At 52.3% G+C, this 14,112-nt stretch overlaps 1 protein-coding gene across 1 annotated transcript in view; it reads left to right on the top strand.

The window, feature by feature from the left end:
- CNTN2 (contactin 2) overlaps positions 1-9,951 on the top strand; it is a 30,998-nt gene extending 21,047 nt beyond the window's left edge. Inside the window, exons 16-23 of the mRNA XM_010969281.3 lie at positions 427-576; positions 2,547-2,617; positions 2,922-3,156; positions 3,487-3,599; positions 4,113-4,299; positions 4,654-4,766; positions 5,235-5,403; positions 5,806-9,951. Of these exons, the coding sequence (XP_010967583.2) occupies positions 427-576; positions 2,547-2,617; positions 2,922-3,156; positions 3,487-3,599; positions 4,113-4,299; positions 4,654-4,766; positions 5,235-5,403; positions 5,806-5,915 (1,148 nt within the window). The 3' untranslated portion in view covers positions 5,916-9,951. The remainder of the gene's footprint in view (positions 1-426; positions 577-2,546; positions 2,618-2,921; positions 3,157-3,486; positions 3,600-4,112; positions 4,300-4,653; positions 4,767-5,234; positions 5,404-5,805) is intronic.
- Positions 9,952-14,112: the final 4,161 nt, after the last annotated feature.

Here is a 14,112-nt window from a genome sequence, read left to right as displayed (position 1 = left end):
TGCTGGAGGTGGGGGGTCAGGGGTCGGAGGCCATGGCTGAGCCTGGGGCTTCAAAGAACAAGTGTGGCCTCTGCCTGCAGGGAGCTCCCAGGCCACTGGGGAAGATGGTTGCATGGCCAGCAGGAGAGTGGGGGAGAGTTGGAGGAGGAGACACTCAGTCTGCGCCCTTAAAGCATTGGCAGGACTGTTACTGGGGTGGTGAAAACATTTGTGGGGGTGTGGGGTGCACACAGTATCTTAAAAGGCTCCAAGGCTGGGGAGTGTACCAATTTTCCAATCATTTCTGAAAAAGGTAGTGAACACTTAGTATACAGCAGGCACCACCATGAGGGCTGGGTATAAAAAAATTAATTCAGACCCAGTCCCTGTCCTTTCTATCCAGGCCAATAAATGAATGCCAAACACTGACTCCCTGGTGCCTTGCAGATCCTGCCAACATTGAGGGCAATGCCGAGACTGCCCAGGTACTGGGCCTCACCCCCTGGATGGACTATGAGTTCCGGGTCTTAGCCAGCAACATCCTGGGCACTGGGGAGCCCAGTGGCCCCTCCAGCAAAATCCGGACCAAGGAAGCAGGTCAGAGCCATGCGTGACAGGTAACATTAGGCACAGACCCCAAGCCTCCTTAAAGGGAGCTCCAGCTGAGCAATAATACATGGAGTTCCCACCCTGCTCAGCAGGCTTCCGACACCAGTGAAACAGCTGAGAAAGTGACGCAAGGCCGGGCCAGGCCGCTGCACAGCACAGCGCACTGTGCCCTGGGCCACAGCCTGTCAGGGCTGGAGGAACCATCCAGTCCAAACTCCTCATTTAAAACATAGGCCAGCCTTACAACTGCATGTGAACCTACAGTGATCTCATAGTAAAAAGTTTAATTTTTTAAAAAATGGTAAAACCAAAGTTTGGAGAAGGGTGAGGTCACACTGGCAGAGCCTGGACTTGGCACACTGGCACCCAGGACCATGGGGTGATGGGCAGATATCCTCCCCGGAAGTGCATGAGCTGCAGGAATCAGGTGGTGAGGAAGGGGTGTGTGTTGTGCAGGGCCCTAGGTAAGCAGCCAGCGTCTCCAAGTCTTTCTTTAAACGGTTTCTTTGGGAGCAGAAAGACTGGATTATCTGCCCATAGCCTTTCCTGAAAGGCAGGTAGGTGTCAGAACTTGAGTGGGGAAGGAAGGGAAGAGGCAAGGGTGAAGGCGCAGAATGAGAGCTGTGGGATCCTGAGACCAGGAGCGAGGAATGAGGATCCTGCCTCCTCTGCCCTGCCCTCCCAGGCCTGCCCACTGGATGTGTAAGGAGGGTCTGCCTTCTTGTGTCCCTTAAACATGGTTTCCTGTGTGCCCCAGGCTGACTCTCCAGGCTCTTTCTGGAATCATTCAACATTTTTAACTGGTATCTCTCCCAAGTAAAGAATTCCAAAAGGAGTACTTTCCTTTTCTTTCTTTCTTTTCTTTTCTTTTCTTTCTTAATAGAGGTTCTGGGGATTGAACCCAGGACCTAGTGCATGCTAAGCATGCGCTCTACCACTGAGCTACAGCTATGCCCTCCCACAGGAGTACTTTCTTTGACTGAACCTCTTGAAGAGCCATACAAAGGGTGAGGGGTGGTCTCCTTCAGTGTTGTATCCCAGGAGTGGAGCATAAAGACAGCTATGATGCAGAAGACAGATGGTGGGCTTTGAAATCAGAAAAGCTGGCTTCAGATTCAAACCATGACATTTATTAGCTGTGTGACTTTAGGCAAGTCACTTAACTGCTCTGGGCCTCAATCGTTCTACTCTGAAAAGGGTAATATTAACACCCACCTCACAGGATCAAATGGACAAAGTGTTTCAGTGCCCTTTGCAAATTATGAGGCCCTGAACTCATCAGAACCAAGTGATGTCTCCAGTTGCTGGATCATCTGCAGAAATATTTTGACCCTCAGCCAAGTTACCCCCCTGCCAAGCTTCATGATCTAATTAAATACATTCTTCTTTTAATATCAGCCTTGTTAAATACTAGAGACAATTAGGAAATTAAATCTGCCACAAAAAGAAAAATAATAATAAAACACCCTGCAACCTCAAAGAAATGTGGGGTTCTTTTTGGATTAGCTGCAGTTTTGGATTATTTATTCCCCTTAAATTAAAGCAAACTGGGGTTGATCTCTGTTATTTAGATTAAACCAACAAGAAGGAAGAAGATAATGATCATTTATGGAGCTTCTACTATATGTAAATGCTAGTCACGGTCTTGTTTAATTTTACTCTTCTTACAGCCCTTTGAGAGAAACATTATTATCCTCATCTTACAGAGAGGGGCATCAGAGACTCAGAGAGGTTAAGTAACTTGCCCAGAGAAACACAGCTAGTAAGTGGCAAAGGTGGAATTTGATCTCAGGTCCACCTGACTCCAGAGCACATGTCCAAAGGGACTGTTGGAGGAGAAAACCAGGGCCCTTTGGAAGGGTGTTCCTGTCCTAGGATGCTTTTCAGGCTCAGCCTCAGGGCTTTTGCTCCCTCATTGCCCATTAACAAGCTCTGTCTGTGTCCCTTGGCCCTGACAGCCCCCTCAGTGGCACCGTCAGGTCTCAGCGGAGGTGGTGGAGCCCCCGGAGAGCTCGTCGTCAGCTGGACGGTAAGCTGCAAGGATGGAGGCAGAGAGGTGCCTCCAGTTCTCTGGGGGACAGGTCCTCCCCCACCCCCACCCCACCTGGTGGGACTTGTCTCCAGAGTTGAGCATCGTGCAGAGAGGATCCAGACAGAGCCACTGCACGGGCAGCAGACAAGGTCCCTCCCCCGACCCCTTGCACCCACAGCCGGATGGAAACCTGCACACAGTCCTGGGGCCTCCCCATCTTGGTGAAGGCTGGGTGGGGCCAGAGGATGGGCAGGGAGACGCAGCCTCGGCCCCTCGCCCATGCCGCGCTCTTGCCCCTCAGCCCGTGTCACGGGAGTACCAGAACGGAGACGGCTTCGGCTACCTGCTGTCCTTCCGCAGGCAGGGCAGCGCTAGCTGGCAGACCGCCCGGGTGCCCGGCGCCGACGCCCAGTACTTCGTCTACAGCAACGACAGTGTCCGGCCCTACACGCCCTTTGAGGTCAAGATCCGCAGCTACAACGGCCGCGGGAATGGGCCCGAGAGCCTCACCGCGCTCGTGTACTCGGCTGAGGAAGGTGGGCCACCCCGGGGCCCGAGGGCAGCCCCATCCCCGCAGCTTGTCCATGGGGTGCAGGGTGGGGGCCCTTCACTCCCCTGCTCAGTTCTGTAGGTGGGGTGGAGAGGACCCCTGGCTCCTAAGCCCCTGGCTTCATTTCTAGCCCTTGCTGCCTCGTCTCCCCTCAGGCCTGGGGGAGGGAGGCTCTCTGGGAAGAGAAGTGGGCCCCAGGGATGCTTTGGGAACCCCCATGTGGCCTTCACCTTGGACCCTGGGCTCTTTAAAATCCTGAGCCGCGGCAGTCCCAGGTGGCCCTGGGAATCCAAACCCATTCTGTATCGGTCCCCAGAGCCCAGGGTGGCCCCTACCAAGGTCTGGGCCAAGGGGGTCTCGTCCTCAGAGATGAACGTGACCTGGGAACCCGTGCAGCAGGACATGAATGGCATCCTCCTGGGGTACGAGGTGAGCACTGACCTGGGCTGGGAGAGGAAGGGGTGCTGGGGCTTCACGGTGCGGGGGCGCCTCACAGCTCACTAGTCTTCCTCCTGGAATCACTCTTCGCTAACCCAGCAGACAGAACATGGTCTAAGTAGCACCTTAGCTAAGCCCCTCTGGCCAGTGCCTGGGGAGGAGGATGGACCCACGGACAGCCTGGAAATAACTGCTTAGCTTGAGCTGGCACTGGACACTGGGAGCCCAGGGGAGGAGGGGCAGGTTCTGGGAGGGGCACTGCCTGCCCTTTTCATCCAGAGCCCAGTTGCCTGGCATCCTCAGGGCTGCAGAGAATAGCATGGCCACCTCTGTGTGCTTGCCCCTGCTCCCTTGTCACTTAGGATCCAGTGTCGAGGTTCTGAGACCTGAGACTGAGTTACAAGGACCAGAGAGGAGCAGAATGTAGGTGTCCAGAGCCAGGGTCAGGGCAGCCCCGAGGTCCTGGGCTTGACTGCTGACCCTGGGTACCCCTGCCTCCTTCAGATCCGCTACTGGAGAGCCGGGGACAAAGAAGCAGCCGCTGACCGAGTGAGGACAGCAGGGCTGGACACCAGTGCCCTAGTCACTGGCCTGCACCCCTACACCAAGTACCACGTGACTGTGCGGGCCTACAACCGGGCCGGCACTGGGCCTGCCAGCCCTTCGGCCAATGCCACAACCATGAAGCCCCGTGAGTCCTCCGGCCTCGGGGGGTGCTGGAGGGGCGTATCTGGGAGAGGGGGTGCCTCTGGGATCGCTCCTTCCCCAACGAAAGACAAATGCTTCAGCTGATAAACCCTGGGCTGGACAGAAGCAAGGCAGTGAGTCTAAGGATGATAAGGGAGTGGAATTCATGGCCTCTGAAGTGCCTCTCTCTTCTCCAACCTTTGGATTTTCAGGGAGTTTGTTTCTCAGGCAGCAGTGACAGAATGTTCTGGGTGCAACTGCTGTGGGCAGACATCTAGAAAAAGCCTGGCTAAAAGCAAGGGGGTAAGTGGTGGGAGAACATTAGGAAATCTCCCCAATTCTCTCCCTCCTCTGGCAGCTCCACGGCGACCCCCTGGCAACATCTCCTGGACTTTCTCGAGCTCCAGTCTTAGTATTAAGTGGGACCCGGTGGTCCCTTTCCGAAATGAGTCTGCAGTCACAGGTTATAAGGTAAGGAAGGGGTCAGCCAGGCATTGAATTTGTATTTCCAGCAAACACAAGGGAGCTGCAGTTTCTAGCAGGAAGGATCTGAGTTAGATGCAAGCAAAGAGCTTGGGATTTGAGAGGCATGAAATACATGAGTGGTTCTCCAGGGAGCATGTAGGAGGGATGAGAAGAAAATGATATGACTGTGGAAAGGCAGGGTTTGGGGGGCTGGTGATGGGCTGGATGAAGTCTGGGTGTCCTTCTAGCCTAAGGAGTCCGCAAAGCTAGTCCCGCTGCTTGCAAGCTTTTCTCCCCGCACTGAGGAGCTTGTTCAAGACCCTGGTCCTGGTCAACAGGAAACAGGAGGGGTGAGGGGGCAGGACCTCGAGGGCCCAGAACCATGTGGGCCCCTCCCAGTGCCTGGAGCGGAGGAAGAGAGAAGAGTCAGTCCGGGTGTGTGGAAACTGCACCTGGCTAACCTCCTTCCCACAGATGCTGTACCAGAACGACTTACACCCGACTCCCACGCTGCACCTCACCAGCAAGAACTGGATAGAAATTGCAGTTCCCGAAGACATTGGCCATGCCCTGGTGCAGATTCGGACCACAGGACCTGGAGGGGACGGGGTCCCGGCAGAAGTCCACATCGTGCGGAATGGAGGTGCTGACTCTCCCCACATCCCCCAGGAGTATCCGTGTGCCTCCAGATGCCTGATGTAGGAATCATCCCCACCCTAGCCAGATCCCACCCCAGCCAGTCCCCAAGGGGAAAGGAGATGGCAGGCAGGAACCAAGTGCAGAGTAGCCCTGGAAATGCCCTTGCCACCCGCTCCTTCCTGCACACAAATAGCCCTGAGGGCTGGGAGATGAGTGTGCTCCTTTCTCGCTAAATCAAAGGTCCTACAAAACCCTCTTGTAGAAGGGCTGAGAACACCTCCCAGTCCTGAAGCCAGCCCTCTGTGAGTCTCCTTAGGAAAGGTCTGGATTCTGTCCTGAGGGTGGGGCAGGGACAGGCTGGTCGCAGGCCCAGCTGGCTCAGCCCATTTCCGTCTGCTGGTTTCAGGCACAAGCATGATGGTGGAGAACTGGGCAGTCTGTCCAGCCCCACACCCCGGCACCGTTCTCTCCCACTCCATGGCCACGCTGATCCTCGTAGGCTACCTGGAGCTCTGATCTCGGCACCCCTCCCTCTCCGCCACAGCTGGACACCCACCTCCAATGGACACAGCCAGCTAGCCCCAGCCCCTTCCCGATGCCAAGGTGGCCCAACACTGTGCCCGAGAATGGCTGGTTTTCAATGCCGACTTTAAGCAGTGCCCTTTTCATAGGAGGTAGGATATTTCATATTCTGCCACAAGACAGAACCCATGCAAGGATTTTTTTTTTCTTTGAAACAAGAGGTACCAGGCAGTAACTTCCATGATGACACTGAACCCTATGCCTGGGCCTTCTTGGGTGCCTGGATGGAAGGACGGTCTACAGGAAGAAGGGGGTTTTAAGCATCCATCTGCACATCAGTGGCCATGGCACTCTGGGGGCCGCGAATGGACTGTCCCCGAGAGCAGAATCCTCAGCCCGGTGGGAATGCTGGACATGGACGGGCTGAAATGGGACAAAGCATCAACAGTGGCACCCCTCAGGCTAAGGAGAGGGCCAGACCTTGGGACCAGGGGCTCTCCTACTTTCTCCTCTGGAAGGGCAGCATGGCTGAACCCCGACATTGTCCTCAATGGCTCCCTGGAGGCCCCTCCACCGGCCACAGTGGCTGAGAACTATTGCCCTGGTGTCTGGGGCCCAGAGCCCGAGCCCTGCAGCTCTTGGGGGTGACACTCCAGACTGCCGGGGTGCAAGCTTAGAAGGGTTCAGAGGCTGGGACAGCTGGTGGAAAGGGGCACAATCCAGAGACGTGGCCCTCCTAGCCAACACTGCCAACCCGACCCTGTCACCCCAGAGTGACAGAAGCCACTTCAGGTGGCTGGGTGACACAAGGGCTTGTCTTGAGGAGGTCCCTTGTCACATCAAGACCCCTCCTGCACAGCCCTCCAGGGTGCGAACAGGAGGCAGGGCTCATGCACCCACCGCCCTCCTCCAGCGGAAGGCAGCGTTCACTCCGTGAGTCCCGGAGGCAGGAGCCTTCTGAGAAGGGCAGAGGATAAATGCGGCCCTGCCTGCTTCCAGGAGTACCCTGGGCCACCTGGCGACCCCAGCTGGCGACCCCCTGCAGGCTGCCTTGGACTGCTCTTTTGCATTTCCCCAGAAGACAAAGGGGTAAATAAATGGGACATCCAGCTTGCGCTCTGGGTGTATGACCAGTCACAGCACGTCAGAGCTGGGAGAGGCTTTGGACCTCAACTTGCCCAAGCCCCTCCCTCCCAGATGAGAAGCGGAGGCTGGAAGGGGCTGGGCCTCCTTCGGTCACACAGCCTGTCAGTGACAGTCTGGGCTAGCGCTCCTCTCCCACCTTCCTGTTCCAGGCTCTTTGTCCAGAGGAAGGGGACAGTGCTGAATGGCTACAACCCGGTTTAAAAAGTGGGCTATGAAAATTCTGCTTCAAAGGCTCAGGTGGGTGACGGTGGGGTGATGGGCACGGCTGGGTCCCAGCCCAAGGCGCAGACAGACTGCAGGAGCCCCAGTCTTGCTTTGCCTTCCAAGCCCATCTTCTGTGGGGACCCCAATGTGCAGTGCTGGCTTGAAGCCCCCCGATCCCCTTACCCTTGCTCCAAGAAAAGAGGCCAAAGCGAGGACAAGGATTCCCCAAATCCAGGCGGCAGAGGCAGCACAACCAGGAAATCCCAAAGCCTATGTTGTGACAGGTGAACCTTCACAGGCAGGAGCAGCGGGACAGGCATCTTAGAGGGGACAGGCCCTCGGAGCCTGGTTTCTGTCGTTTACAGTTAGAGCTCTATTTTGTTATGGTTTTTAAAATTTTTAAGTCCTGCTCTGTTTTCCTGGGCAGGTTTATGTTGACGTTCACCCACTGCAATTTTTTAAAAACGTAAGCTCACACCCCTTCTCCCCGCCACCACTGTACCCACCAGCCAGCCCCTGGCCCAGGACTGCCTCCCTGGAGCCATCTGATCAAACCCGCCTCACCTGCTCCCGCCCTTCACCCCCCACGCAAGGTGCTGGGGGCTCAGTGAAGGGACCATTCTCCCGTGACAGGGACCCCAGACTCGGCCCAGCATCCACTTGGTCCCCCGTGGCTGTGATTTGGCCTGAACCAGCTCTATCAGAAAGACGATGCTGAGAGGAGGAAACCTGCCTCCTAGGTTTAGCTGGTTCTTTCCTCGCTGCCTTGGGCTGCCGTGGGGGAAGCAAAGAGACAGGTGTCTAGACGCTGGACCAAGACAGAGGAGCTGGTTTGGCACAGGACGTCACCAGGGCGGCTGGAGGCCGCAGTCCCTAAGCTTGCTTGAAGCAGGAGATACAATGACCAAGAGTCTTAGTTCTAAGGAGGCAGACACTCCCTCTGGGAAACCCAGGAAGGGTTTTTAACTAGGAAAACTCAGCCTCAGGAAAACCTAAGCACTGTGCGGGCAGAGCTATTTTGGGAGATACAGAACTGTACGAAAAGGGATGTTCCTGCAGCCTGAGACTTCAGGTAGAGTACAGATTAAGATTTAACAGGACAGCAGGTAACTTGAGGACGTGCAGGCACGTAAAATGGAACAGCCTCTCGTTGAGGTGGGTCTACAGGCGTTCGCGTGGAGGCAGAGGACGAGGTTAGACAGCTTCTCAGAATCCCTTCCTGCCCAGCAGGCCTCTGATTTTCACCTTCTTTGCTCTCCTGGGCTGAGGCTGGCTCCTGCTGGGGTCATGACTTGACTCTGGATCTCTCCTCTCCCACACACCAAGCCCCAGACGAGGCAACCAAGAGGAAACAGCCACGAACAAGTGCTTCACGCCACGGCTTAGTGGCCAGTAAGTGCCTGAGGTCCAGGGACAGAGACGGCCTGCAGACAGCATTTCAGGGCCCAGGAGATGGTCTCTCCTGTCTGCGTGTGCTGGGCCGTCTGCCCCTGGCTACTCGGTCCTCGTCACTCTCAGTGTCAATGTATACCTCACCCCCAGCGGGAGGGCAGCTCTCAGGGCCCAGCAAGGTCAGGTTACCTACTTTCATTCAGGGCATCAAATGATACAGGGGGTGCCAGGAAACAGGAGGGCCATGGAAATGGAGAGTTCTTTTTCTTTTGATGAAATGACAGGAGAGACCGAGGGTGGGTGTCTCTGCAAGGAGACCCTGGAATGAGTATTTAGGGGATTCTTCCTTTCGAGGGAACTTTGAGGAACTTTGACAGCTGTTGGTCCGAGGTCTAGGTTAGGGACACTTACAGTGAGACGCTGAGATTCGTGGAATCAGAAGGTGTTCAGCACAGGAAGAGTCTTGGAGCTCCCGCCCTCTGTGGCCCCTGCAGCGTGTGGCAGCAACTGCAGTCACACAGCCCCTTAAGGGGAAGGCTCACCCCAAGGATTCTTTTCTGCCTCTTGGCACTTCCAGGAGCCCATCCAGTCTACTCTAGACAAGAGCCCGAGCTGGCTCTGAGAATTTTCTACTCTCTTCATCTCTTCCCCGGCTGGAGGACTCTCTTTGCTCTTCCTGGTCTCAGAATGTGACAGCCAGCTGGGCCCTCTGTATGGGAAGGACAGCAGTGGCCTCACACCTGGGTTTGAGGCACAGGTGTGGTGCCCTGCCTCCCTGGCTCAGCACCTAACCTGGGCTTCGTCCTGGAGATGAGCAAGGCTGCCAGAGAGGCTCCTGGAGTGGCACGCAGGGTGAGATGGGCATTTTTAAGAGGCTTCAAAGAGCTCCATGGAAAGAGGTGCCTGGTAGCTGTATGTATATATACGTATACACTCATAGGCTTTGGGAGGGCAGGACAATAAAGGGAAACTGGAGAGGAAAAAAAGGGGTCGGATGGCCTTTCCCAGAGCCCTAGGAAGCCTCGTGCCCTCAGGTGGGGTGCACCTGCCTTGGCCCCCAGACTCCACCTGACCCACCCCCTCCAGGGCCTGCATAGCTTAGTGAAGTTCACGGCGGGGCAAGGGTAGGGCTTCGCTGGACCACTGATATAACTCAGTTTTTGTTACAACGGACCCACTCCCGTTGGCCTATTGTCTCTCGTATACTTCTTGTAATGGTAGTTATTTATTGACTCTGGTAGCGGGCAGTTCTTAAATAAAGACGGTTTCTCAACCTGCCGAGGCAGCTGGCACCAGCTGTGGGTGTGTTTATCCTCAGACGAAAGCGTATCTCCTCATCCTGTTCTCCAATCTTAGGCTTTTATCCAGTATCTTCACCCTTCACAAGGAAGTCCCAGCGCACGGTCTGTATTGCTTCATTCAGCCCTGGGAGGGGGGAATAATTAGGCCAAGCGACTCTAAGGCTGGCCTCTGCAGAGCATGGCAGCCATCCTGTGAGCCCAGCCGGCTTCACCTACCACGATGGGCAGTGGACGGTGCTCGTGTGGTGGCACTGCCTCAAGCTTCCCTGATTTTTAAGACATTTGGGGCACAGGTTTCCCCGGCTACCTTGAAAGTAGACCATTCCTATAAAATCTTTTGTAAGCTGAAATGGTGTAAAGCAAAGAAGCAATTAACTTTTTCCATAAAAGCAAACATTCTCTTCAGATTTCTTTCAGTTAGTGGAGACAGGCGCTAATGCAGGTTTCTCGGAAAAGCAAAGTATCGAACTTACGAAAAGCGGGGTATACCTGTGTTGACCCAGCAGTACCAAAGGGAAGTCTTCTCCCTGCAGACATAGTGACTCCTACCTGGTGGGAAGTGCCTCCAGTCTCTGCTCACAGCAGCCGAAAGAATTTGAATTTCTAGTCACATTTTCTAGCTGCAACACTCATGCATTCGATAAACATTTATCATGACTTCTGTTAACACCTGAGATGCACACAGTGATAACACGCATGCAGCGCTGTTAAGTGTTCAGTTCTCTCGGTGCAAAGCAGGTAGGGCTCCGTGCTGACTGAGCCCGACAGCCTTTTTCAGGGAAGAGGGCAAGCGAAGCCAGGGCGAGCAGCGATCCCTCTGTGTGGTGCTTAGCTGTGTGCCCAGGGCCTGTTTAGAAGCCCGGGGTGACAGCCAGCCCCCGCATCGCCTCATCCCTCCTACTTAGCACCCAAAGAGCTGCTGGGAGCACCGACCACTCTGCAGCTCAGATTCTACTCCAGGCCGCATCTCCTTGACCCTCTAGAGGCAGATCGCATGCGCAGAATTCAAAGAACCAAATTGGGTTTTGGTCTTCACGAACACATCTGAGGGTGCCTGTTCTCTTCCCTGTTTGATTCCCCTTGCATCTTCAGAGTCAAAATTCAAGAACGCAAGCACAGAGGGCTGTAAACCTAGACCTGTGCACTATTCCATCCCATGCTCGATGACTGGCTTGCAGCAGAATGCTGGACAAGTTATTTAGTTCTTCTTGGGTCTCAGTCTCTCCATCTGAAAAAGGGGGAACACTGTACCCCTCCATCCATCTCCCTCCTCAGCAATGTAATACTGAGTTCATTATATACAAAGATATCAACGTTTTACAGTCTTCTTTCAAGACAGAGCAAGCTGTCTCCTGACGGCTGCAGCAAGTTGTCCAGGCCTGAAATAACGCGCTTCATCAGGGACTTCCCCCAACTCTCGCCTGGTCCTTCACAGCTTACAGAGCAGCGTGACTCACAGACCTCATTTAGTTCCCACAATCGCACATTTCAAAGATAAGGACTACAGAATGTCAGCTTGCTCCGTTACAGTCAATAGTAGGAACAGGACCAGAGCCCAGATCGTCTGAACAACATCCCACGTGAGGTAGAGAGAATGAGTGAAAGGGTGTATGGAAAATTTAAGAGCTTTTCAAAATAAGAGCAATAGTTAAAGACTCCCTAAACATGAGTCCAGGCCAGCGGTTCTCAACCTTCACTATATATCAGAATTATCTATAAGACTTCTAAAAACAAAGATGCTTGTGAACTCATGATTTAAATACACCTAGGACACTCAGCAGGCTCAGAAGCACTGACACCCCAGAGGCAATGAGCACATCCAGCACCCAGACCTTGGTTTCTAAATGCTACTCCCTACACTAAAAGGAACCAGAGTTCCTTGAAGAAACACAGTCCCTTTGAGAATCTCCCTGGGAGATTCAGGTTTGGAGAAAGGTTCAAATGTGCATCGGAAGCATCTTGCTATATAGCAAGGACATGCTCAGAGTCAAATGGGACCAAACCAAAAGGACAAAGAGCTGGCCTGCAGGGACTCCTGGGCCACAATCTGAACAATCTGAACATCAAAAATATGACAACAATAATTATATGTAATTCACTGAATAAAGAAGAATCCACTGAAACCTCAAAAATAAATAAAAAAGAATAGTGCTTCTTTACAGAAAAATGAAGGCTAATAGAGCAAATGATGAATTTAAAGACACCATCCTTTTGCAGTCCCCAACATGTAATAATAAGGCAAAGATCATGAGTGCATTCTAAAATGCTTGTAAATGTTCTTGAGAAAACCAGATAATCACAAAGCATCACCCACCCCACAGATTAATTACAAAAGGAAAACACAGGGACATCACTGGACAGATCTGCCAGTCACCACCTTAACCAAATGATCAAGCTTTTAACATCAGTAGTGGGCCACCCTGACATCATGTGCCTCTTGAGGTGATGCGGCAAGTTCACAAGGTCATTTACGTGGGGCTCTTGTCAAATATGTCTAAGGTTCATTCCTCAGGAATCAAATCACAAGGAACTAACTGTGGGACACTATGCAAGACAAATGGTCTAGCTAGACTCTTCAATAAAATGTCATAAAAAATAATGCAGGGGATCTGTTATAAGACTTAAAGAGAAATAAACAAATATAACATGTGAACCTTCATTTGATCCTGGATCAAAAATTAAGTTTAAAAGCTCTAAGATTTTATTCATTTATTTATTTGAACAAAATAACCCAGGACTGAACCCAGGACGTCATGCATGGAAAGCATGCGCTCTATCACTGAGCTACACCCACCTCCCCCAAAAGCTCTAAGATTTTTAGAAGTCGGGAGAAATGAAGTATTGATTATACCTAAGATTAGGGAACTGTTAATTTTCTTAGTGTGATGAGGTCATTGCAGTTATACAGGTGAAGGTCCTTATCAGGAGACGCATACCTGATTTAGGAGTAAAAGGTCACAACGTCTATAACTAGCTTTCAAGTGGTTCATGTAGTCAGTGTTTATTTCGAGAGGAAGATAACTGAGCAGAACTTTTGCAACTGGTCAATTTAGTTAAAGAGTCTATGGGTGTCATCAAACCTTTCAACTTTTCTATGGGTTTGAACTTTTTTTTTTTTTTATTTAGGGGAAGGGCATATAGCTCAGTGGTAGACCGTATGCTTAGCATGCATGAGGTCCTGGGTTCAATTCCCAGTCCCTCCATTAAAATAAATAAATAAATAAAACTCCCCTCAACAAAAAAAATTTAAAGTAAAAGAAATAAGAGATTGACTGGCTATAATTTAAACCAAATTAACATCCTCAGGGTTGGGGCTCAAGGATCTTATTTTTCAAAAGCTCATCTGGGTGATTCAGACACACAGCCAGAGAAGGCAACCAGTGGTGCAAGTCTTATTTCTGCTACCTCCTCTGTAGCGAGAGAAAAGTGAGAGAAAGAAACATAAATCTCTCAATAGAATTAGCTCAGCTGGTGGCCCAAGAGAGGTTTCCCGGATGCTTCCACAAGCCAAGTCAATTATCTCAGACACAGTCTGAATGGCCTCCGAGGGTCTTACGATTGGATTTCCTGTTGAGGAAGGAAGGTACGAGTTCTCCCTTAGGGGGCCTTGGCTGCTGTAAGAAACCAATACACTTGACCTTTCCAGAAACGTAAGCTTCAGGGCACTGAAGGAGCTAGAAGGACAGGGGCGGGGAGCAAGCCAAGGAACTGCTCAGGGGAAACCTACCGGGTGAAGAATCCAGTGTTTTGCCAGGAATTCAATTTGTGAGCACAGAGGCTTCACCTGGGAGGGATAAGGGGTGGCGGCGGGGGGTGGCGGCGGAGGCACATAATTCATTAACATTTACTGTCTCCTACATACCTGAGTCAGATGCCATTACCAGCAACCTCAACTCTGCCACAAATGGGCATATGCCCCCTACAAAGCAATTCGTTCAATGTCTATTACAAAAACTCTGGTGTGAGTTTATCCTAAAACCAGACTGATTACGCAACAACTTAAACAAATACAAGAAATTTTAAACTACAGAGCAGAAAAGGTTAGCTCTCCATACAGCTGTGAATTATTTTTATTGAAGAAAAAGTATGTTTTCACTAGAAAAGCTGTATCCTTCTACATGATTTTACTGCTGAGAAGGGAAATCAAG

Source organism: Camelus bactrianus, chromosome 23 (genome assembly GCF_048773025.1).
Source record: "Camelus bactrianus isolate YW-2024 breed Bactrian camel chromosome 23, ASM4877302v1, whole genome shotgun sequence".
Lineage (NCBI taxonomy): Eukaryota > Metazoa > Chordata > Mammalia > Artiodactyla > Camelidae > Camelus > Camelus bactrianus.
The sequence above is the reverse complement of the archived record's forward strand: the minus strand, read 5'-3'. Positions and strand labels throughout refer to the sequence as shown.